Raw genomic sequence first — 23,383 nt, forward strand, 5'->3', positions numbered from 1 at the left:
ATATTCGGTAATAAGAAGAGAATGACCATCGCAACCACCCGCCCAACATCTGCCGAAAACGGAAAACGCTTCACCCAATGATTATTCCATTCTTTGCGTGAACGGAGTAAAGTCTGTGGCTACATATTAATATCATGGTTATTCGCACAGCATGGACCACATATATCTTACCATACATCAGTAAATGAACGAATATCAAAGGAGGCGAGGAAGGTGATTCTCATGAATTTATTGAAACCGTACCATAGTAAATAGGTCGCCTTAAGAGTTCGAATGGTGCACAGAAAACTAGTCTCCGCTACCATAAAATCAGCAGCTTTTCGAGTCACAGCTATGCTACTCACAGGCTTATGTCGAAATGCTCTACGTGCTATGTATCTTAAATCGAAATTGCCAGCTCCAATTGAAGCTAACGATTTAGTGTTCACAAGTCTCACAAAATGCCCATTACACTCGGCTGAGAACTTCGTTTCTATACTGCGTGTGAGATTCATTGAACCTCCGGATAGATGGGTCGTAGAGGTATTTCTAGCTACATATCCCTCTAGCTATACAGTTGGGCCTTGTGTGAGCTCACGCAATCCGTTAAAACTCTTGCCCATGACAAGTCCATTGTGATGAGCCCCACCGCCAAGTCACTAATCGCACTCACTAGTGTAGTCCCAAGAGTGTCCAGCCGTGAAATTTTCTTCGCTCGATATGCCGTGTTTCTCATTTATTGGATCCGGGTCAATCCGGTTGAATGTTTGGCAGTTTGGGGCCCTTCAGAGATTTTCCAACATACAAGAGGCCGATGGCTCAACTGGCCAGTCGATCAGAGTTAGAACAGTTGCTCAAATGAAAGATCACAATCCACACTAGGATTCTAACGTAAAAGATTATTCCGGGGAGAAGAATTCCAACCAATTACCATTTCGAGTTCACGCAGACCCATATGAACCCACTGGATACGAGATGCCGTGACTCCGAGAGTATTCATCCGGACAACCATGATCTAATCTGATCTGATAATATAACCGGCCTTCGAGGCGATTGGGTGAATTTGCCCCCAGCCGGCCCTAGTTCTTAGTGCGTCGGGCATTGGGCTCATCAGATAAGGACCAAATACCCAGTATAGCAGTAGTACGTAGTGCTTTCTTGGTCCCTCGTCTCCAATATGTGGACCCGAACGCTGGCTGCGGCATCGGTCTCCCTTAGACCATCATCCCTTCCGAGGGAAATTCTCAGAAGCACCTTCGCCCCGGCCAACTTTCTCCGTGACACTATTCTACCACGCGCACAGCTTACTCCCTGCCTCCCAAGATCCATCCGGCAGATTTCAACCGTGAATATGGGCGATAAAGTAGCAGCAATCACACTTCCCAATTCGGAGCAATTCTACCTGGATGGTGAACAGGGTGAATCATACTTGATCCAAGTCTCTTGGCCACTCCATTGGCAGGGTCATGACCCTCCTGTTGGGAACGAGCAACTTCCGATCATGTTAGTACTATCGAGGATTTAATCCGACATTCTCTAACCAAAACAGATACATTGTCGATGGAAACGCACTATTCCTAACCGCGACAGAAGCCGCCTGGCGTCGAGCAGCTTCATCCCATTTCGCCGGAGGAGGCATCGTCGTCGCGATCGGATATCCCTTGACCAGGAAATTGTACGATGCGCGCCGTCGCAGTTTAGACCTAACACCACCCACACAAGCCCAAATACCCGGATACGGAGGAGCGGATCTCTGTCTTGACTTCATTGATAAAGCCGTTCGCCCCGCGATCAAGGAGCGATTCCCGAAGCTGTCGTTCTCGAGAGAAGCTCTATATGGTCATTCATATGGAGGGTTATTTGCGCTACACGCTTTATTCACACGTCCGCAGTCTTTCGACTGCTACATCGCGAGTAGTCCCTCAATATGGTGGAATAGTCGGTGTATATTGCATGAGGCAAAGTCGTTTTTGGATAAGGCAAAGGAAGCAGATGAGCAGACGCCGTCGCTGATGGTTTTCTTTGGGTCGCATGAACAAAGTCCTCCTCAGTGGAATAATGAGCCACTCGATCACTATGAGGCGCGAAAACAGATTGCGTCGGATTTGAGAATGGGCGATAATGCGCGTGATCTTGTTGAGATGGTGCGACGTAGTGAGCGGTTACATACTGTCGTTGTGAATGAGTATGAGGGTGAGGAACATACGAGTGTTATGGCGTGTTCGATGAGTCGAGGTTTAACTGCATTCTTTGAAGATTGGCCGTTGCCAAACTAAGATTGTCTGGGCTTGACATTGAGGGCCTAATGGTGTTCGAGAACTAGATCTAATAGAATGGGTGATGTGTGATGTAGTGATTTATCAATGAGATGCATAGAGAATTATCTAATGATCGATACATAAGGTCTTCCGCCCACATAGATAGCATACGTTCAAAGTACGTCCTCGCATAGAACCAAGTGTACTATCCCATCGCTGCAAAGAATATCTACATAGCATAGAGATAACATGCGCATGTATTCCTGCGAGGATCTCAACCTCCAAATTTAGAGCACGAACCTACTCGCGCCCTCAACTTTGTTTCTTATGAATCTCCTCAGGATTGCTTCCCGCGAAGACGGACCTAGAAGCCCATGAAGCAGGCCAGGCAAAATGCTCTTCAATACCATCGTGACTCTCACCAGACACGAGATGATCTACCACTGCAATGAAGATATAGGCCCCAATTCCTGTGAAGATATGCCACCTGTTCCATTTTAAAGATAAGTTTCGATGGCACGAAAGAGAAAAGAAAGTGATATTAAAGAAGGAGAAGACGTACCACCCGTGAAGCTCTAACAGAAAAGCCAAGGGAAGACCTATCCTCTCCCTTGCGCTTCTCAAAAACCCACATATCCACCCATCAATCACCCAGAGGTAGAATCCCAAGTTAAAGATCACTTATCCCGTGCGTCAATACATACCAGAAGAAGATGTTATGATGAAAACATACCTGCTCCGAACCGTACCATTCCCCAAATCTGCTTGCGAGCCGGTGAGCCTGCTAGTGTCCGAGCGTTGATCAGCTGCATCGTGCGAATCCCAATGCCGATCACCATGCCAGCAAACGATAACGAGTGCAAAAGAAGCTCATCTGTCCTGACGTGATAAACCACTAGAATCATAAGAAATGACCATAGTAAAATTGCCATCATAACGGAATATCTACGACTGGCATTGACAGTCAAGACCTGGTGTAGAACTGGGGTGGTCGTGAAGAGCATGGAGAGGTCATCCACTGATGCCCATAACATAGGTGAAGGTAAGCTAACTGGAACTAAACCGCTAATCTTGAATATACGTGGAACTTACACATTTGGGTGTGGTACTTGAGGCTAATGTGAAAAGCAGCGGAGCATATTCCAACGGCCATCAAACCCCAGTACGGGATGACGCGAAAGATATCGCGACTCGATTTTTGTCGCAGCTTGCGGATTCCATAGATCGCGTAGAATACTGCGTTTCTTGTGAGGCTCTTTGTTGGTAAATGTCTAAGTGAGTGTCAGTGCTTACTGTAAACGAGGTTGGTCAAACTGTTGATGAACTCGGCGATGTATCTTGTCACCGCATAATCCTGTTCCGACCCATGTGTATTAGCAGCATGTAGCATGTACAGGGTACTCATGGCATTCTCGTAGCTACCGACCTCCTCGCAAAAGCTTTCGAGACGTTAGCTGGTGGCTGATCGTACAATGAGCGGCATAGTATACTGACTTGGATTTGGCTGTTTGCACCCCCCAGAATGCGTCAGGCGAGGTTTCCTCGAACATTTTTCTAGTACTCTGAGTGTAGAATAGTGCGTGTAGGCAGACTACAGATATTCGTTGCCGAAAAGAATGAAGCCGTAGACACCAAGAGGTTCGTGGTGGCCTAGAAGACTAGGCATCATCAATCCTGAGATAAGCACTAACGATTTTCCTAATAACACCAGACTATATAGGTCAAGGATTTCCTTGCAGCCTATTCCTTCTACAATGTAGTTCAACAGGTTGAATAATATACTTATTTCTTGTCCACTCCCCATGTCAAAGACGGACTTTGCACCACCTTCGAGACAGAACACGTTTCTTGTCACACGATAATGCAGAATATTCCATTGCCACACAACTCCTTTTCTTTTTGAAGGGGAGACTAATGTAGCTAAACCACGGAGAACAGCACTTGGGCTCAGAGAAATCTACAAGTAACTTACTGGGATTATTTGAAGGAAGTATGCCCTAAGCTATAGGAGTACATATCCCTATGAACCTAACACTAGTCTATCTATAGGGCTGAACCTAGAAGTACCCACTGCTTTTACTTTCTAACTTTATGTCGGTGTGTATAAGGTTGAAGTCATGAAGCAAGGCTACACCGGTAAATAGGTGTTTGGCAATACTTGAAAGCTAGCTACTAGGAGATAGAGCGATTATATACAACAATTATGGATAGTGCAGCCTAAAGTAGCCCTCGCTCACGGATATAGCCGGAAGATTGTGGGGCAGCTGAAGATAACTTGCATGAGATTTTCAGCTGGAATGCCTCCCGCAGTTGATCGGCAGTCCAGTTGAGTTATCAGAAATAAGGAGAATTGTTCGCTGTCTAGATGCCTTCATTAGCTGATCATGTTGGGAAACGAAAAGAAGACGAACAGTAGGGAGTATTCTCAAGCTGGGTTCGTTGCCTCCCAGAGTCTCAGCCTTTGAAAACTGTGATCTTCGGCGTCTTTTCCCCATAGAGTTTACACTAACAAAACGTTAAGCGGCACTGCAAAACTCACATTCAGTAGGTAGCAACAGCTGCATCGATATCGCATCGATGCCTTCCTGAAGCTCAGGAGCTGTTGAGTCCTAAGTCCCTCGCCCTTCGGTAGAATATTCCGGCGGATGTTGGATCCCTTAGAATCGCTAAAGGCGCCTTAATTGACCTAGCGCATAATGTTCTAGTTCAGCGTGGTCAGTTTGAGCTAAGACTGTTCATGCTTTCGTATACCTGGCACAAGGCATCTGCCGAGGACATTCGATCGGCCTCCCGGCAGTGTCAGCAAAATCTATTCAGTAAAGGACACGTAAAGGCACTACAGAAGCTTAATTATGCTATGAACAAAAGCTTCCTGAACCGTCTGCAGAAGACAACTCATCCGGTCATCGCTAGCCGTAAATAGAGTTGGTGCGGCCTGCGATCTCCAACGTGAGGTTATCCATGTGGGGCGATCACGAAAGGATTGACAGTTCGTCAACCTATCTTTTGGTCAATTAAGTTTCAGATGAAAGTAGGCTTTTTCAGCTCTTGGTGGCGGTGAATGCTTTTTCGTATTCCTGTCAACACGATTGGACTGTCGACCAACTGTGGGCAGCTGAAAGCTTCAAGCAGCGTCCGTGTCCCACTACGTGTCTGCCACGGAAGGAAAGATCTGCAGTCTACCTATACAGAGTATTTGAATAACCCCATTGCCCATAGAGCGGTCCTCATGGGAGACTACTTAAGGACCGACACGTATTCACAAAAAGGACGCAGCAGTATAATTCCCTCCCAAAATTCCTGGTCTATCTACTTTTCAAACACCACCTCTCACAATGAATATTGCCACCACTTGCAACTCTTGGTCCATTGAGCATCACAGGCTCGAAGAAGAAAGGCGATGGGTTACTGATCTCCACTGCAAGGCCAAGAAAGACAATGGGGAATGGATCTCTACTCAACTCCGACTGGATGACATTCTGGGGAACGATGATGGTAGGCTCATCTATCCTCCTATCCTTAAGCAATAGTCATAATAACAACTCCACTAGGGAACTTCAAGTATAGTTTGAGGTATCCCGAAAGGAACATTTCCTCGTCAATGAGCAATCCCCGACTGGAGGTAACAGGAGACGGTCGACCGATTCTTCACGGCCGCCTTACCACCCGGGATGCTTATGGTCATGACAGAAGTCTTGATTTATCTAAAATTCTGTGGAATAAAGATGGTCGACTATCTCTCAATGGTGGGTACCTGATCCAACTTGAGACCACCTGCTTTAGCCAGAATGGCTGTTGACGAGTTAAACAGAGGACGTGGTTCGCGCGGAAGACGATAGAAGAAGGGAAGAGGCAAGGCAGAAAATGGTTAGATAGTCCCTTTCAATTAATGTCTGAAGTGTCAATCCCAACGTCACTAACGGTTTTTGCAGCTCGAAAAAGCGCGTCGCAACCCCAAACTGATGGAACGGTTGAGGCGCCAGGGAAAGCTTTGAGAATTGACGGAAAGGCAAGGTCATATTTGCTATACATCGTGTCAGCAAATCTATTTCATGACGATGTTATGGACACAGCAGCTAGTTCAAGATATTTCGCAACCAATTCTGTTAGTACCATGGATTTCTCGGGTTTATAGTATAGTTTTTCCAATCCTAACCCCTCTCCCCGTCTCGCTCCTGTTCTTTACTCTGAAGTCATATATTCGGAATTTCTACTCAGGGCAACTATAAATGTACTGTTAAATAGTCGACGCGGAAACATAAGACCATTGGCGGGATTCCACGAAGCGATTGTGCCACAGGGCTAAGGACTCCACGAATGTATCTATCATGAAGCCATTCAAGCTTAAGGTTAAAGGGCCATGTCCATGGAGTATACATAACTAGAAGACTAATCAGTACGAAACAAGTCACTGGCAATTACAATAGTAATTATCAAGCAATGCCTTTCCGCGATTGCCAAGAACCTCACTATATACTTAGAGAAAAATGCTTGTGTGTCATGTCCACCCTTCCCTTCCTTCATAACGCCAAGTCCCATAATCTCGTATAAACCATACTGAAACAGGTTCCCGGTTCATTCTATTTAATCCATAGATCTTGGCAGGAAATCTTGGCAGCTCGTGACAATGCTTCGCAATATAATTGGCTGGCTGTATATGTTTAACTTTGCCGTGAAGGAGCCAAACTTATGTCTAATGTCATGAAATGCCTTTTCGCCTTCAGTCTGGAATTAGAAGAGATTTCACCCCTTGAACATTGTGGTAGCCTCCAAGAAATGCTTCTCCCAGCCTCGTTTTCGCGACATATCTCTTCTCTTAGGTCGCTGAATCGGAAGTGGCAAAGACTCGTAGCGAGAAGGAACAGAAACAATGACGGACTTTCGAGTCGTATGCTTGATGTGTTTCTACGAACTTGGGACTTAGGATTCACCAGTTTTGGTGGACCTCCCGTGCACTTTCGTATCCTACATGAGAGATTCGTGCAAGGAAAAGGAGAGAAGGAAAAATGGGTCGATGAGCAGACTGTAAGTTTATGTCCTGCTGCGTCTTGTTTCTGACCCGTGTGTTCTTTCAACAGAGGATAATACCAGACTGATACCCAGGACAGTATCAGGAGCTCTTTGCGATATGCCAGGGTCTTCCTGGCCCAGCAAGCACAAAGATGATTTTCTGCCTGACCCTGTTACATGCTGGGTTTATTCCAGCACTGTTAGTTTTCTTCATTTGGAGGTAAGGGCCCAATATCGGCTTCAACGAGATTATATCATATACTTACAGTCATATAGTCTACCGGGAGCGATTGGCATGTATGCTCTCTCCCTTGGTGTCCAGAAAATTGGCGACACTCTTCCTTTACCGGTGTATGCGCTTCTCTCTGGATTAAATTCCTCAACTGTTGGCATCATTGCACTTGCAGCTGTGCAGTTAGCCGAGAAAGCTATTCGCGATAGGCTAACTCGCATCTTGGTAATATTCGGTGCATGTGCTGGACTATGTCATAATTCTCTTTGGTATTTCCCACTGTTAATGGTTCTTGGAGGTCTGGCAAGCATTATCTGGGATGGATGGATGAGCCAACAAATCCGGAAGATAAAGCTTGCATGGAGGAGAAGACACACGGTCCATCCCACCACTGAAACGGAGCTAGCAACTATGGAGAGTGCTCCGATGGAAGAGGGTGGACGAAACCCCGGCTCTAACCAAATTGACAATACACCTGAATCGCAAAGAAATCCAGTCCGATCACGAAACGTTGGTCCTAGGAGTGAATCGGTTCGCCCGAGCTCGGCAGATACTCCATTTCATCAAGATGCAGAAGAGCGTCCCTTGCCGACCCATAGGATCCGTATTCGAGTGGGAATTCTCATTACAGTTTGTTTCTTTGGTGAGTATCTTCCACACAGCTGGCTCCTGATACCTCATAATTGTAATTAACTCGGCTCTAGCATCCTTCATTGGCCTTCTTGTGGGTAGGAGCGTCTCCGAGCAACCGCCATTGGCACTTGACCTTTTCACCAACATGTATCTGGCTGGTACCATCATCTTCGGCGGTGGGCCAGTTGTCATCCCTCTTCTTCGCTCCTATGTCGTTGCACCTGGCTGGGTTTCTAGTCGGGACTTTCTTCTCGGACTAGCAATCATTCAAGCCTTCCCAGGTCCTAACTTCAACTTTGCTGTTTATCTTGGGGCTCTAGCCTTACAAAACTCCCAGTTTCCAACAATCTTCGGTGCCTTTCTGGGAGGACTTGGAATCTTCTTTCCTGGGATTGCATTGGCAGTTGCCGTACAGAGCTTTTGGAGAACTCTCCGGCAGCGAAAATGGGTTGTCGATTTTCTTAGAGGTGTGAACGCAACTGCGGTCGGATTGGTATTTACTGCTGTTTATAGGCTCTGGGAGATTGGGTATCTTACTCCTGAGGCTACTAATGGGCAGAGTCTGGCAAAGGAGCCATGGTGGGTGGTGATTGCTGTTTTGACTTACGCAGAAAGTGCATGGTTCAATGTGCCATCTGCTGCTGCGATCATAGTTGGTGCTGTACTGGGGCTTTGCTGGTATGGGGTGGTGGGCTATTAGGCGCTGTGATAGCGTGTGATGGTTTGTATACTTTCCCATATTCGAAAATGGGGGTTGCTATACGGTTCTTCGGCTGACATGCTATTAGTAATATTGCTGTCTGCATCTAATATCTCTAGGTCATTTGAGTCCGCCTGGAGAAACATTGTGACTCTGGGTACCTGGTTAATTAGCGTTCCACAACTCTTACTGCTACTGCCCGATTCATAGCTTAGCTTTCTATATCCAGTTGATCAAATATACGCTTTCCATGGTTGTGGGAGTTGTTGACAGGCAGTTGAAATACAAGCAAAAGTGTTTTCGTCTCCTGCTGATATGGCCGCTCCTTGTCATGCTATTATTTAAATTATAGATTCCTTCTTTCATTTGTACTGTCTACTATTTAGAGAAGCTTGGCACGTCTATATCTAAATTATTCAACGGTTTCCCAGGGACGTTCGGATTCTATCAAAATCCATGGACATAGCATTACTAATAGATCAAACGATGATTCATACAGTCCGATGATAGTCATGGAATACGAGGAAATGCTTAGGACACCGTTCTCCAATCAGAGAAGCTTTTCGTAAGCGCTAATGCGTGGCGCCTGGGAGTATATCAGCACTAGAGGCACACTGCATTCAGCTATAAATTCTCCTTGCTTCCCACCGACTTTTGCTTATATTCAACGATTTCTCTCTGTCATTCAATCATCTTCTCCTGACCAATCGTCGATGATGAGATACTTACTAACGGTCAGCCTGGCTCTGGTTGCTACCGTGGGAGGAAACCCCTCTGAGCCCATCGTTGACTTGGGATATTCATCTTATCGAGGATACTATAACACAACGACGGGGCTTAATATCTGGAAAGGGTGCGCAGCTACATGCCCCATCTCTACCTCCACTAAGCGTTTGTTGATTCCTCTGCGAGCAGAATTCGCTATGCGGCCCCTCCAATCAACGAATTGCGATGGCAACCCCCTGTTGCTCCTCCTCGGAATTCCAGCCATATTCTTCCAGCTGTTGACCAGCCGCCTGTCTGCCCGCAATCCGGTGCCGCTGGGACACCGACAGTCTATGGCTTCAACTCGGGTCCAGGTGACGAGGACTGTTTGTATCTGAACGTCTATGCACCACCCAGAGCATCGGATTTGCCGGTCTTCGTCTGGATTCGTAAGATGCCACTATGCCTTTGTCAATTAGTGTAGATACAGCAATCGGTGTATTTTTCTAACTATCTGGTAGATGGAGGTGGATACGGCCTCTTTGGAGCTGTCTATGACCCTAGTCCATTGATGAATACCAACGGCAACGGCTTTATCACGGTAGAAATCCAGTACCGTCTCGGAGCATTTGGCTTTCTGTCATCCGCAGAGGTTCGTGAAAGAGGGACTAATAATGCTGGGCTTCTGGACCAGCGGTTCGCACTGCAGTGGGTTCAGCAACATATCACTAAATTTGGCGGCAACCCCAGGCGCGTCACTATCGGTGGCGAGTCAGCTGGTGCTGGAGCATCCATGCTGCACGCACTGGCTTATGGAGGAGAAGAGTCGAATCTATTCCAGAATGTACTTACCGGGATCTACTTTCACCCGCTCAATCACGATCTGAATCCTTTACTGACGCCGGCCGCACTTAGATCATTGCAGCTAGTCCGTACTCGGTACCGATATACCCATATGATGACCCTGTACCCACCGGCTACTACGAAGAATTCGTCGAAAAGGCAGGCTGTGGCCCATCTTCGATCGCAAAAGTCCGGTACAACAGCAGCTTTGATTGCTTAGTAGCAGCACCGAGCGAGACGCTCCAAAACGCCAGCGGTCTGGTTTCCGAATCAGGCTTATTCGGCACGTTTGCATTTCTGCCTGTCATCGACAATGATCTGATTCGCGAGCGACCGTCGGCGCAGTTACTCTCAGGCAAAGTCAGTGGTCAGCGAATCCTTGTCGGAGTAAGCTCGTCTGTCTCTTGCTTTCAATCCTACGGTACGCTGACAAGTTGTAGAACAATGCTAATGACGGCGTCCCCTTGAGTAATCCGAATGTGGTGACACGCACCGCATTCGACAGCTACCTTTCGGCGACATTCCCAAACTTCACCGAGACCGATCTAGCCTGGCTAAATCTGGTCCATGACACGGCCGATTCTCAGCCGACCGACGACAGCCCCCGGTTCGACACCCTGGGCACTTCAGGTCCAACTGCAAAGAACGAGTCTGAGGTGGCGACGGGACTACAGCAGACCGTGTTTAACATCTTTGCCGAGTCCACATTTGACTGTCCTGCACAGTGGCTCGCCGAGGCGTTTGGGGGACCTCTCCGCCAGGCCTGGAAGTACCAATACTCAGTCACACCAGCCTACCACGGCGCGGACATGAACGCCTATTTTCCCGCCGGAGCGTCCTGGCCCAGCAAAGGGTTCAACCACGCATTCCAGAAGATCTGGGGCAGTTTTATTATTAACGATTCGCCAATTATTCCGCTCCAAGATGCCACTGCTAACCAGAGCCACGCCATTGTCCCTGAAACCCCACACGGTACCCTTGACTGGCCACAGTTCCACCCATCGGCCCCTTGGCACATGGACTTAAATACCACCGGCGGCACCGTCTCCCCGGTTGTCGTCACGCCAAACTACACCTATTATATCCGGCAGGGCGACGATATTGTTAATCACTTCCGTCTAGCAAACGCCTACACCTGGGAAGGAGGACGAGGTCTAAGATGTCTATTTTGGCGCGCCGTTGCAGACCGGATTCCGCTGTAACTCCGGAAGCTCAATAAATTCCGCCTGAGGCGATCCAGGTGGGACTAAAACCAGCCTGGTATAGATTTTCTCCCTAGACCCTTAGAATTAATAATGCAACCCTGAACGATGTTACGTACCTCCATTTAAGGGGGCAAAGCTTAGCACCTGTAGCTAACCCGGATCTTCAACCGTACCACACAACCAACACAGTAATGATTCGCGGCTATAGATATAATCTGCTCATTCACATGTCGTTCGGACCACAGTTATATCTATCAACTTATCACAAACGACGGGCGGTGAGTTTCAGGTTCTCTTTACGTGCTTCCGTGGAGAAAAGGGAAGTTGGGTGTCGATCTATTGCAGCTGCGCGACAATAGTGGGGAATTTGCGAATAATGTTATGGAGAATGTAGATCCGGAAGAGGTAACCGCTCTCTGGCGGTATAAACCTATAGAATTTGTGACTTATTATAGTCGAGATCGGGATGCTATAATAAGCAGGCTATGTCTCAGATTGACTCCTTAACGGATGTGGTATACCTGGGGTCTAGAACTTGGGTGTGTCTTTTATGAGGGAACGCTGCAGCTGGGGACGAATTGTGCTCTTGCTGTGGTATCTTGCGAGATTTCGATAGTTCTCGTGTTTGGGATCTCTGTAGGAGCGTGGTATAGTGCGATGCAGGCGTAGTGTGTGCGTATAGTGTAGGTGGACTAACTTCTCAGCCGAGGACCCATATTATGATATCCCTGTTGGAAAGCTGAATGGATGAAGATTCAGCTGTCCAGATGGCCTTATCTAACCCTTCTTATCGGATTCATGGCCTGATTACTCATCTCGGCACAAAATGGACAGCAGTTTTCCTGTCCCATTTTTCCATTTTTGTTTCTCTCTGGGACCTAGTGAGGGAATCCGTTGTCGTACTCGTACAGCCAAGATAACTTTCGTAGTCTCAAATTTGGGCCGGTTCAGCATATTCCCTTTTTGGTTTTTATGAGTCAAGAATTCTTCTCTTCGAGGTAGAGGGTCCTCGAATACGGGTGTAGCATGTCTAGTGTGGTCGCTTAAAACCTCTGCTGGCAAGATCGCTTAGGTCGGCCAGTCGGAAGGGAGTTAATTTGCCTAGAACGGCCAGTGGATATGTTCGGGGTTCAGGGACGAGGTCCCCATGCCCTAATTGACCTACCTAGGCACCGAGTAGGTTGCTCCTGCATGTGATTCGATAGAATCCTGTCATGGTCCATGGGACATTAGTCCATAATTACCTTATTATAGTCTAGTTATAAAACTGATATCTCAGGTATCCACAGCTTAGTGCCCTATCCTAGGCAGTACTGTTCTCTTTTGTTCGCTCTCATCCGGCTTACTTGATTAGGGACAAAGTTTCGGTCTCTTTCTATTATTAAGTAAGACATTTCGAGTTCCAACAGTGCACTAAGAACCCGGTGTCTGTGGGCACTCGGGATTTGCCCTCCGGGACGGGAGACGTTGGTAAGGTTGACACCGGTGGATGACAATGGGTATGGGGAAAGCCTCCACCTTCCGCGGTTTCCCCGATAGGTCTTATCTACCGTTCTCAGATGCCTTTGAATTAATTTCCTCAGACAATGGACAGCTCACAGCATGAAGTCCGATATGCGCATCGTCCCCACAGGGCTATCAAAGAAGGCACATCAATTCCTAACGTGGCTTATGAAAGTTAAAATAAACTCAGAGGCTATTGCCCTCCTCAATGTGCCATCTCTTTGTGTTTGACACAACGTAGGTACTTAGTTTATGTCACTTAAGGTCCGCAGTATGCCAATCCCTGTATTAATCAGCATAACGGTCCCGGCTCTTATGCGTTCTTATGCAGGGACCACGCGCATCTTGTGCGACGACAAGGGCCCCTGGTCGCCCTGTGCATCGTACGAGTCCGGAACTCTTCCAACAGCACGCGACAATGCATGGATGCTGAAGGATCAGGCTCGTCAGATTCTGTCGGGATGGCCAATCCAGGATGCTCTGTTCTGTTGTGAATACGGGTTGAGCTGTCATTGTTTCGTAGATTATTCGCGCAATCGGCCCATATCGATCGCAGCGGTCACTACGATTGACTTTGGAGTGTGTTTCAGAGCGACGATTCCGGTTGCCCCGATTAGACTTGTATGTTAGCTGCTTAGGTAGGCGCAAGTAAAGTTCTGTCATTGTGCGTCGAAGAAAATTCGTATAATGGATATGTCTTAAGCGAGTTTGCCCTGCGCGAATTGACCAATCTATTGTTTAACGTTTGCATCTGTCACCTTTAATTAGCCAGGGTGTCTCCGCTAAGACCAGACAGGAAAGAAAAGAATAAGTCAGATTCTTGTGGTGCTATAGTAGAGCCCATTAAACATAAAACCCATGTTAGTGCAGGCACGCTAAACTGTACCACACCAGCCTTGGCCACGCGAGAAAACCACCGATTGCTCGAGAATTGCAGAATGTGATCACCTAAATCATTCCTGAACCAGGGTTCGCGTGGGCCCTTTGATGTCATCTCAAAGAACGCCGGAGATGTTGACCTTTTCTGGAAAAGGGAGAGAAGGTCTCGTTTGTTCGGGAGGCGACGTGTGGCGGCACGCTTTGGTCTCCGGCAGTGATTAGGTTTTTGATATGTCGTTTACCACGTTGGCGAGAATGCTCTGTCGGAGAAATTGAATGGATGTGTACATTTAACCGATCGGCCGAAGATAAGGTTGCACAGTTCCTTCGGTACCATGGAATGGCATTCTGGATAGCAGTCGAGGGTCCAAACGGCCAAACAGTCAGGGTGGAAAAAAGTCACGAGCTGCCACCTTTCAGCTGAGTCAGCGTTTGTTTGTTTGTTCTTTTTGTTTGCACACGTAATTGAGCCCGGTCGAGCCCTAACGACCGAGGTTACATATATGGATATGGAGCTCGATGGTCGCATTCGTTTACCATTGTAGGCCATGGGAGATTGCTGCTAAAGTTCAATAATCTCATGGCGAAATTAACATGGACCAGCCTACTCCATACTCCATACTCTTCTCCGTATTCCACCCGACGCTCTGCGCACTAGCCGTCTGATCTTTTGCCTCTCCTGAGTGCCGAACGGCGCTCAACGGCCACTATGACGGAGGGATCCAGAGTTCGTTTCGAGACTAAGACTTGGTCTAAACTGACAGCTTTTAATTCCGACCTATCAGTTTGCTAACCTTCCGGACTTCGGGTGAGAGTGGAGTCACCGATCTCGCTATGTATGCACGGTTTCTGATTTATCGATGCAGCAGGAGTATTAGAGTGGGTGCATGAAGAAAATTTTACCAGGTTTTTTGCCAGTTTTTTCTGGACTATGCGTCAATGGTTCCCGAACACTCTCCTTTCCGGCCGAATATTGCCTTTTTTTTCCCTACCTTTTTCTTTTTCTTTTTTTTTTTTTTTCTCCTGATGGGTGTATATTAATAAATGGGCCTCCCATTAGCATGGACGATCCCCCTGGTTGTTTTCAGGAAGTTGATCCGATAATACTGGGTCTGGATTCTGCGGATACCTCCAGTCTGCTAGATACCAACTGCTTTTTCCCTTTCATGGTCAATTTATAGGTCTCGCGCCCTCCGTCGATGCATTCGAGGTCCTCCGAATAATCCCTTTGGTTTTCTTGAGTTTTCCAGGTGAAATCACCCAGTCAAGAAGCCATGGATCTAAAGTATGAATTCCCTCCGCAACAACAAGAGGGCAAAGAATGGTTTAATTTCCCTACCGAGATTGAACGCTCCCTCACCTCTGTCTTTGCTCCCCGGAACATCCTCATCGTCGGCGCTGGCATCGCCGGCATCTCCTGTGCCCTCGCCCTCTCCAAAGAACTCACTCCCTTCGTCCCCGACCTTCAGATCACCATCTTCGAACGCCATGACATCCTCTCCACCTCCGGCGGCGCCATCAACCTCACCCCCGTCGCCCAGCGCCACCTCGACCGCCTCGGCGTCCTCGACGAGCTCGACAAAATGGGCACCGAAGGCGGCACAGACGTCGAAGCCATCGAGCTCTTCTCCAGCCGTTCCGGCCGCCCACTAGGCAGCATCGATTTCACAGACCAAAAAGGGAACGGATTCGGTGGATACAAGGGCCGCCGGGTAATGCGGATCGTCCTCTCGGTTGCTATGCTGGCCGTGGTGGAGCGGACAAAGAACATCAACGTCGTATTCGGGAAGAAGCTCATCCGCGGCGAAGAAAACGAAGACGAAGCCACCCTGCACTTCCAAGACGGCACCACCGCAACCGGTGACCTGGTCTTGGGCTGCGACGGCGTGCACTCGGCGACCCGCACCCACTGGGTATCTCCGGAGCATCCGTCCGAGTATACCGGCATCTCCTTCCTGCAGACCGTCATCGACGCCAAGAGTATCAAGTCTCCGATCCATTTTCGCTCCACCTCCATGAATATCTCCCGTCATGGCTCCTTACTGGCCAGCTACTGTGATCGAGAACACGACCAGATCTTCTTGGCGGCTATCGTGCAGTTCAATGAGGCCAATTTGCCCTCCTGTAAGATCGAAAACGGACAGGACTGGGTCACACAACATCGGATCAAGAATGCCTTGCACGAGGAGATGCAGGCTCGCTTCGGGAAGTCCGGAGTTCCTTGCATCCGTGAGATGACGAGTAAATCGGGCGATTGGATGCTCTATCCCGTGTACCAGGTCCGGCCGAATGCACGTTGGCATACGGATCGGGCTTTGCTGCTCGGTGATGCTGCACACGCTGTATGTTTCTCTCTCTCTATCTCTACCTATTCCCCATCTAGTATTCGTTACGAAACTAACAAAATAAACCAGATGCCCCCGCGCGACGAATCCGCCGCCTACGCCCTCGACGACGCAATCCTCTTCTCCCGCATCCTCGCCAAACACCGTCACGAACCCCTCCCCGTCGCCTTCAAAGCCTACGAAGACCTCCGTCGCCACACCGTCAACACAGCCTTCAAGGCCTCCCGTCGCATGTGGGAGAAGAACCGGGACATGGGATTCCTCGAGGGCCGGCTCAAAGAATTGACCTTCCCTCTCTACATCCGTAATCATAGACAGGAAAGAGAAGCCGCGTGGGCATTCGATGCAACGCAGATCACGATCCCCATGCCAGTTGAGGGGGGTTCATTGTATTCTCATGGGAAGTCGGATACTTCATAAAATAGTCTTGGCTTTTTTTTTGCACGGTTGGGTTGGGTGGTTGGTTGGTCGGGATGGGTTGGTTAGATGAACGGATGGGCCGGTTGCATGAATGGAGTATTGGGTTTTATACGGGTTTTGCATAGCATTTTTTTGATGAGATATGATAGCGCTATTATTGCTGCTGTTGCTGCATTGAATGGGCTTTTTTAATAGATGGGTTGTTTGGTTGGTTCATCAAGTTGGTTTGGTTTATTGGGGTCTTTTCTAGTTAACAAATACTAATTCCTAAAGAAGAAATACTATCTGCTTAGTCTGTTTAGAATTGATACTTACTCCACTCTTGTTGGTGCACCGTGCGCTTTTCTTTGCTTTAGTGTTAGTCTTGAGAGTTTGGTAAGTGAGGCGTAATGGCCTTGTGTCTACTCTGGTATTCTTGTAGTGTTTTTTATATGGATAGGTGACATACTAAACCAGCCGTGAATGTTGGTATGTGGTGCATGTTAAATCAAGGTCGACACAATGGCCCGAATATACATATACATCTACAGATCTACCACAGTATACCATCAATTTCTCAAAGGACACAATAACCGTTGAACGACATTTTGCCTTGATGAGGTACCCAAACTAAATATTTCGATCCTGGCCCAGCCAAACAATCAATACATAAAAGAAAGTAATAATCACACACAATCACCCAACAACCCTCCCCAACCTATCTCCCACCTTCACCACCTACGTCTCATAACCTTCTTAAAAGGTCAAGGTCTGACCAGCGGTACCGACAACGGCATCCTTAACAGCCGAAGCAGCAAGGAGGTCGTACTCGTAGGGAACGCTGGTAAGGGTACCCTCAGGAGCAGTGTTCTCGCCATCACCGAAGTCGTTGTCCCGAGCAACAGCGTATCCGTCATCGGTGGAGTAGAGGGGCTTCTTGCCGCCCGACCACACGTTGCCCTCGACCAACAGCTGGGCGCCCTGGCGGGTGTTGATGCCGTCGCTGACGTCCAGATAGTAGTTGTTGTAGAGATGGCCGGTACCGAAGCGGAAGGAAGGACCGCGAGAGTTCAGGTTGTTCAGGTAGTTGTTGTTGACGGTGATGCGGAGGTGGCCGGTGTCTTCGTCGCCGTTGCTGTCGGAGTGGCCGAACAACATGGCCTTCCAGTGGTCGTGGACGAAGGTGTTGGAGACGGTTACGTAGTCGGCGGCGTGGGTGAGCTGTGTTTGTTCTGTTAGTTGGGTTGATCCTTTATTTGTGTTGGGGTGGATGGTGTGGGACATACATCGATCAGACCGTCGTAGTAGTCCTTGTCGTGGTCACGGTCGGAGGAGACGTCACAGTGGTCGATCCAGACGTTGTTGGAGTACTCTACTGCATATTAGCTTTTCTCGCCTTACATGGCAAATGGTAGAGGGACACTTACGGACACCAATGGCATCGCCGTTGTCAGCGAGGACCTTCTTGACACCCAGGTTACGGATGATGACGTTCTCCTTCTCCTTGACGAGACTAGTACAGTGTTAGTCTGGATTTCTTTCCATCAGTATCAATTAAATGAAACATACAGGCCGAATCCCTCAAGGATGGCGTTGGCGTCCTTTCCGATGATGCTGGTGTTGCTGCCCACCTTCACCTGATCGGCCGTCTCAGTGATGGTGCCATCAACGATGACGATCTTGGCATCGTCACTGGAGACAGCCTCGGTGAACTGGGCGTAGGAGGAGACGGTGGTGGTGGTACCGCCGGCACCACCGGTGGTGCCACCGTTCTGGCTAGCGTAACCGTGGGCAACCTGAGTGCAAGGTTAGATACAGCATTGGAGGATGATATACCGTGTATCATCAGGAGACTCACGTCAGTGATAGCAGCACGCTTGCCGATGGTCTTGGTCGGGGCAGCCAGAGCCTGTCCAGACAGGCATGCGGCCAGCGCAAGGAAAAGCTTGAAGTTAGCCATTGAGGCGGGTGATTGTAGTGAAAGAAAAGTTAAAAGAGGGTAGAAAGAATGACACAGTGAATGGAACAGCTTTGCTGGTGAGGAAAGAAAGAAGATCGCAACTACGCCGGACGGGCATGTCTTATATATTCTCGTCTGGCGCTTAAGGATTTTCTATATTATTCATCTCTATAGAGCTCGGTACCGCATATCCGAGCTATGGAAACTCGAGCTAGGACCAACATAATTGCCATAGGTGGAACAGAATCAAGAGATCGTCATCGTTTACCCCCTAATACATATATGCAGGAGTGGGTAATTTCTCCGTGGGCCTGGGGTTAGATTAAACATCACGTATAGTGCCAAGCTTAGACTGCAATGAACGAGTCAGTGGCAACAACACTGGCATGACGAGACTGTTGGTTGACGACGGCTAGCTGACGGTTAGGGCTATCCTGTACCAGTCTAGGTGATACATGGAGAGCCGCCGGTAGTCATTGGTGCGTTTCAGAAGGCAGTGCCAAGAAGTCGGAGGTTTTGCTTCTTGCTCTTGGCGCTCGGCTGCATGAAGACATGATCAATCATTTTGCATGCACATTGTGTGCTTATTTACGAGGATTAGGATTACAAGCTCGCGGTGATGATCCTCGTGATGCTTGTTCTTCAAAGATTGTCCCGTACACGGACAGGCATCCGTATAACAGGTGGAATAATATGGGATGAGTAGATCAGCTGGCGCCTTGTAAGGTGTATGAAATCAAATCCACTAATCCGAGCACCTCCTGAAAGCTTGATGTACAGGAACGGCACTTCGTTTGAGTTTGGGTTGTGAAGGACGACTCCGTTCTTTCCAGTAGTCGTTAGGACTATCACTGTTCTTTGGATACTGCCAAGAAATCTCTCGGCAGATGGATTTCCGGTCTCTCCATAGTGCTTGGCATGTCTATAATTAAAGGTGAATTATTCCACAACGAAGACAATAGTCTGGCTTGTTTAATATATTGCGCAATGACCTAAAAAGGACGTGCAATAGGGGCATGGGTTCAATCTAGACATGTGACACGGCTATCCCTAACATCAGCAGTCCACCATGCGCACTCTTAGCCAGACTATGCACGGCCCAAATATTCTCACACCACAAGGATAAACAATGGAAGTTTACCTCTTCGAGTTAGCCACCACTACGTAACCAGTGTGGGTTTGTTTTATGTTCCTAGAATGGTCAAGACTATGGAGTACCTTTTCCATGGTTCCCCCCCGGGGCCCAGTTGCCAAGAAAGGAACATGTATAATTAAATAGCCAAGAGTACTTGTCTAATTGGACTTGATGTGTTATCAAAGATACATTTCGTAAAGGTATTGCATTTGGTTTGACATTCTGTTTGCGAAAGTGTCGTTGTTGAGGCATCGGCTGGGAAAACTTCGGCCTCAGCGATGGGGCCAAGACTCAGCCACACATGACTTATGATGTGATTGGCGTGATCGAGGGTCGAACATCCCCTCTTAATCTAATCCCCACTTGACATCAAGTTCACCCTTAGCACTTGCTCCGAGTATACTGAAACAGCCATGGTCGATACTTTTTCCTCTATCCCCATCGTGGACTTTCGTCGTCTGCAAGATCCGCTGACTAAAGCGGAAGCCTTGGAGCAATTGCGGGAAGCCATCTTCCAAGTTGGATTCCTGTACTTGATCAATCATGGACTAGAGGTAGCAACTATTAAACTACCTTTCTTTGATCAGGGTACTGATATTGTATAGTCACTTGTTAAAAGAACGCACGAGAAGCTCCCAGAGCTTTTCGCGCTGCCCACTGAGGTTAAAGAACGATGTAATATGATCAATTCCCCGGCGTTTGTCGGGTATACTCGTCTCGGAGCAGAGACCACTGCATCCAAGACGGATTTGCGAGAGGTAACAGCTCCTTTCCTTCGAAATGGATGTATAAACAACTGACCGCGGTCAAAAGCAATTCGACTTTGGTACACCGGGTATGAAACCCTGGACTGAGAACGATCCCTTCTGGCAGAGACTCGAGGGGGACAGCCAGGTATATTCTCATCCCTTTCACATGTGGACATTCTAATGATGTAGTATCCGGATCATCCCGGCGCAAAAGAACTCGTCGAAAATTACATCGCAGAGTCCGCGAAGCTATCGCAGGAGTTCATGCGCTATGTGTCAGAATGTCTCTCCCTCCCCCCGACGACCTTCGAGTCATTCAAGGGCAAAATGGACCGCCTGAAGTTCATCAGATATCCCCAGGCTGCGCCCGGCTCACAGGGAGTAGGTCCGCACAAGGACTCAACGGGTCTATTCACTTTCCTCTCGCAAGACGACACGGGCGGACTCCAGGTCCTGAACAAGAACGGCGAGTGGATCGATGCCCCTCCCATTGAGGGAAGTCTAGTCGTGAACATCCAACAGGGATTCGAGGCGATCACCGGCGGTATCTGCACTGCGACGACCCATCGAGTGATTGTATGTTGGTCCTGTACAGATTTTGTATTCTGTCAACTATTCCTGACATCGACGTAGGCCCCGACGACCAAGACACGATATAGCATTCCGTTTTTCCTGGGCGTACGGATGGACCTCACGCTCGATCAGCTCCGTGAATCTGCAGCGCATATTGTAAAATGTATTCCTGCCTCGGATGATCGGAAGAAGCGGGCAGTTGATGTGCCCAGCGAGTTTCTGTCGCCTTTGTATTCATGTGTAAGTGTTATCTTTCTCTGGATGAAATCTCGCTAAGATGAAATAGTTTGGAGAGGCATACCTGCGTAATCGGATTATCAGCCATCCCGACGTAGGGCAGAAATGGTATCCGGAATTGTATGAGCGGTATACTAAGGAGAAACTCACGTAGATATATATATATTCATATTTTCGTCTATATATATATATGAACTTACCTATGCTGAGTGCCCCTATTTGGTCAACCCTGCAAACACGAGTCAGAACCCCGCCACCAAATATATATATCCCTAATATGTATACCAACCCTTGTATTAAAATGACACAAGAGTCCAAATAGAAGGATAACATAAATAAACACTCAACTTCGATGCCAAGAACAAGTGTAGAGTTCCATGGACAGCAGCAATTCGTATTGATAATAAACATTAAGCGATTGAATCGACCGACCCCACATGTGATTTATTCGGCCCGACCACCAAACGAACTCAACCAAAACACACATTCATCAAAACAACCCACCATGACTTCCATCCCGGACTCGACTCTCCGCGCCCTCGTGGACAATCTCAAATCCTCGGAGATCTTCACGCCCTCATCTGAAGGCTACCAGGACAGTATCCGACGATGGTCGGAAACCGGAATCAAACAAGCCGTATGGGTCTTCTCCCGTTTCCCCACATATGTTTCCTTGGTAGAGAAAGTGGTGCTGAGTGAACCGTGCAGGGTGTTGTGGTGATGCCCACTGAGACTGAGGATGTTCGTACCGCGCTTCTCTGGGCTCAAGAGCATAATGTCGACCTCGCTGTTAAGGGAGGTGGCCATTCCGTCGCGGGAACGAGTTCTAGCGAGGGCGGATTGGTGATCGATCTGTCGCGCATGAACAAGGTTACTGCGGACACGGAGAAGAAGACACTGACCGTCCAGGGTGGCGCCGTGTGGAAGGACGTCGACGAAGCGGGCGCTGAGTACGGACTCGCTGCCGTCGGCGGTACAGTCAACCACACCGGAGTCGGTGGATTGACACTCGGTGGAGGATACGGCTGGCTGAGTGGTCAGTACGGTCTCACCATTGACAACCTCCTAGCTGCGACAGTGGTGCTCGCAGACGGTCAAGTAGTCACAGCCTCTGCTACCGAAAACCCCGACCTCTTCTGGGGCCTGCGGGGAGCAGGATACAATTTCGGGGTGGTTGTCGACTTCACCTTCCAAGCTTATGAGCAGAAGACTCCCGTCTATGCAGGAATCATCGCCTTCACACCAGACAAGCTCGAGTCAGTCGTCGAGCAGATGAACGTACTCTTTGAAAACCCCGACCCTCGATCCGGCGCGATGATCATCTTCGCCCAGCCCCCGGGGGCCCCTACAATCATGGTCAACGTCCTGGTCTTCTACAATGGTACCAACGAAGAAGGCTCGAAGCGTTACGCCGGCTTCCTTGCCCTCGAGCCCGTAGTCAACATGATCGAGGTCATCCCGTACTCCCTGCTTAACTCGCTCCAGAACCCGATGGCCACTTACGGCGATCGCAAGTCCTTCAAGGGTCTTTTCTATCGCACACCCATGGACGCCCAATTCCTGCGTTCCATGCTCGATGAACTAAACGCCAAGGCTCAGGATCACCCCGACATGATCCCGGCCATGCTGCTCGAGTGCTACGATATGAGGAAGACCTGCAGCGTGCCGCTGGATGCGACCGCGTTCGCGAATCGGAGTCTTACGCAGAACGGACTGCTCAACCTGCGCTGGACGGATTCGTCCAAGGACGCCGAATATCGGGCCTGGGCGCGCGAAATCCAAGCTAAGTTCAAGGCGCAGTTTGAGTCACAGCTTAACGGAGAGGAGACGGCCGATGTGCCCCAGTATATCAATTACGCCGAGCGTGAGTTCCTGCCCAACAATGAATTGGAAAATGAAGTAAACTAACAACAAGCAGCCGGAGACGCGGTCGTGAACAACATTTACGGAAGTAATCTGGAGCGCCTGAAGGACGTCAAGGCGAAATACGATCCGAAGAATGTATTCCACAAGATGCATCCCGTTTCCCGGGCTTAGT

At 48.6% G+C, this 23,383-nt stretch overlaps 7 protein-coding genes across 7 annotated transcripts; 6 read left to right on the forward strand and 1 right to left on the reverse strand.

Annotated features, from left to right (window-relative positions):
• Positions 1-1,330: 1,330 nt before the first annotated feature.
• Positions 1,331-2,255, forward strand: AO090701000327 (alpha/beta hydrolase; the record flags this gene model as incomplete). Its single annotated transcript, XM_001823135.3, has 2 exons — positions 1,331-1,482; positions 1,529-2,255. 2 exons carry the CDS (start codon positions 1,331-1,333, stop codon positions 2,253-2,255), a joined length of 879 nt encoding a protein of 292 aa, XP_001823187.3.
• A 3,317-nt stretch (positions 2,256-5,572) lies between these two features.
• On the forward strand, positions 5,573-6,232 carry AO090701000326 (CVNH domain-containing protein; the record flags this gene model as incomplete). The annotated part of the gene is made up of 4 exons (XM_001823134.3): positions 5,573-5,732; positions 5,789-5,983; positions 6,049-6,104; positions 6,170-6,232. 4 exons carry the CDS (start codon positions 5,573-5,575, stop codon positions 6,230-6,232), a joined length of 474 nt encoding a protein of 157 aa, XP_001823186.1.
• A 781-nt stretch (positions 6,233-7,013) lies between these two features.
• Positions 7,014-8,812, forward strand: AO090701000325 (putative chromate ion transporter; the record flags this gene model as incomplete). The annotated part of the gene is made up of 4 exons (XM_023237364.1): positions 7,014-7,262; positions 7,346-7,467; positions 7,524-8,122; positions 8,184-8,812. 4 exons carry the CDS (start codon positions 7,014-7,016, stop codon positions 8,810-8,812), a joined length of 1,599 nt encoding a protein of 532 aa, XP_023092091.1.
• A 575-nt stretch (positions 8,813-9,387) lies between these two features.
• AO090701000324 (putative carboxylesterase) lies at positions 9,388-11,562 on the forward strand (the record flags this gene model as incomplete). Its single annotated transcript, XM_001823132.3, has 5 exons — positions 9,388-9,665; positions 9,728-9,966; positions 10,039-10,361; positions 10,433-10,747; positions 10,801-11,562. 5 exons carry the CDS (start codon positions 9,388-9,390, stop codon positions 11,560-11,562), a joined length of 1,917 nt encoding a protein of 638 aa, XP_001823184.3.
• Positions 11,563-15,221: 3,659 nt separating this feature from the next.
• On the forward strand, positions 15,222-16,578 carry AO090701000322 (uncharacterized protein; the record flags this gene model as incomplete). The annotated part of the gene is made up of 7 exons (XM_023237365.1): positions 15,222-15,232; positions 15,291-15,582; positions 15,619-15,659; positions 15,705-15,934; positions 15,998-16,163; positions 16,227-16,289; positions 16,362-16,578. The coding sequence occupies 7 exons, from the start codon at positions 15,222-15,224 to the stop codon at positions 16,576-16,578; spliced, it is 1,020 nt and encodes a 339-aa protein (XP_023092090.1).
• An 869-nt stretch (positions 16,579-17,447) lies between these two features.
• Positions 17,448-18,651, reverse strand: AO090701000321 (pectate lyase family protein; the record flags this gene model as incomplete). The annotated part of the gene is made up of 5 exons (XM_001823130.1): positions 17,448-17,912; positions 17,978-18,063; positions 18,119-18,204; positions 18,261-18,487; positions 18,550-18,651. 5 exons carry the CDS (start codon positions 18,649-18,651, stop codon positions 17,448-17,450), a joined length of 966 nt encoding a protein of 321 aa, XP_001823182.1.
• Positions 18,652-20,862: 2,211 nt separating this feature from the next.
• Positions 20,863-23,382, forward strand: AO090701000319 (uncharacterized protein; the record flags this gene model as incomplete). The annotated part of the gene is made up of 3 exons (XM_023237366.1): positions 20,863-21,111; positions 22,054-23,209; positions 23,264-23,382. The coding sequence occupies 3 exons, from the start codon at positions 20,863-20,865 to the stop codon at positions 23,380-23,382; spliced, it is 1,524 nt and encodes a 507-aa protein (XP_023092089.1).
• Position 23,383: the final 1 nt, after the last annotated feature.

This window comes from Aspergillus oryzae, chromosome 5 (assembly GCF_000184455.2).
Source record: "Aspergillus oryzae RIB40 DNA, chromosome 5".
Taxonomy (NCBI): domain Eukaryota; kingdom Fungi; phylum Ascomycota; class Eurotiomycetes; order Eurotiales; family Aspergillaceae; genus Aspergillus; species Aspergillus oryzae.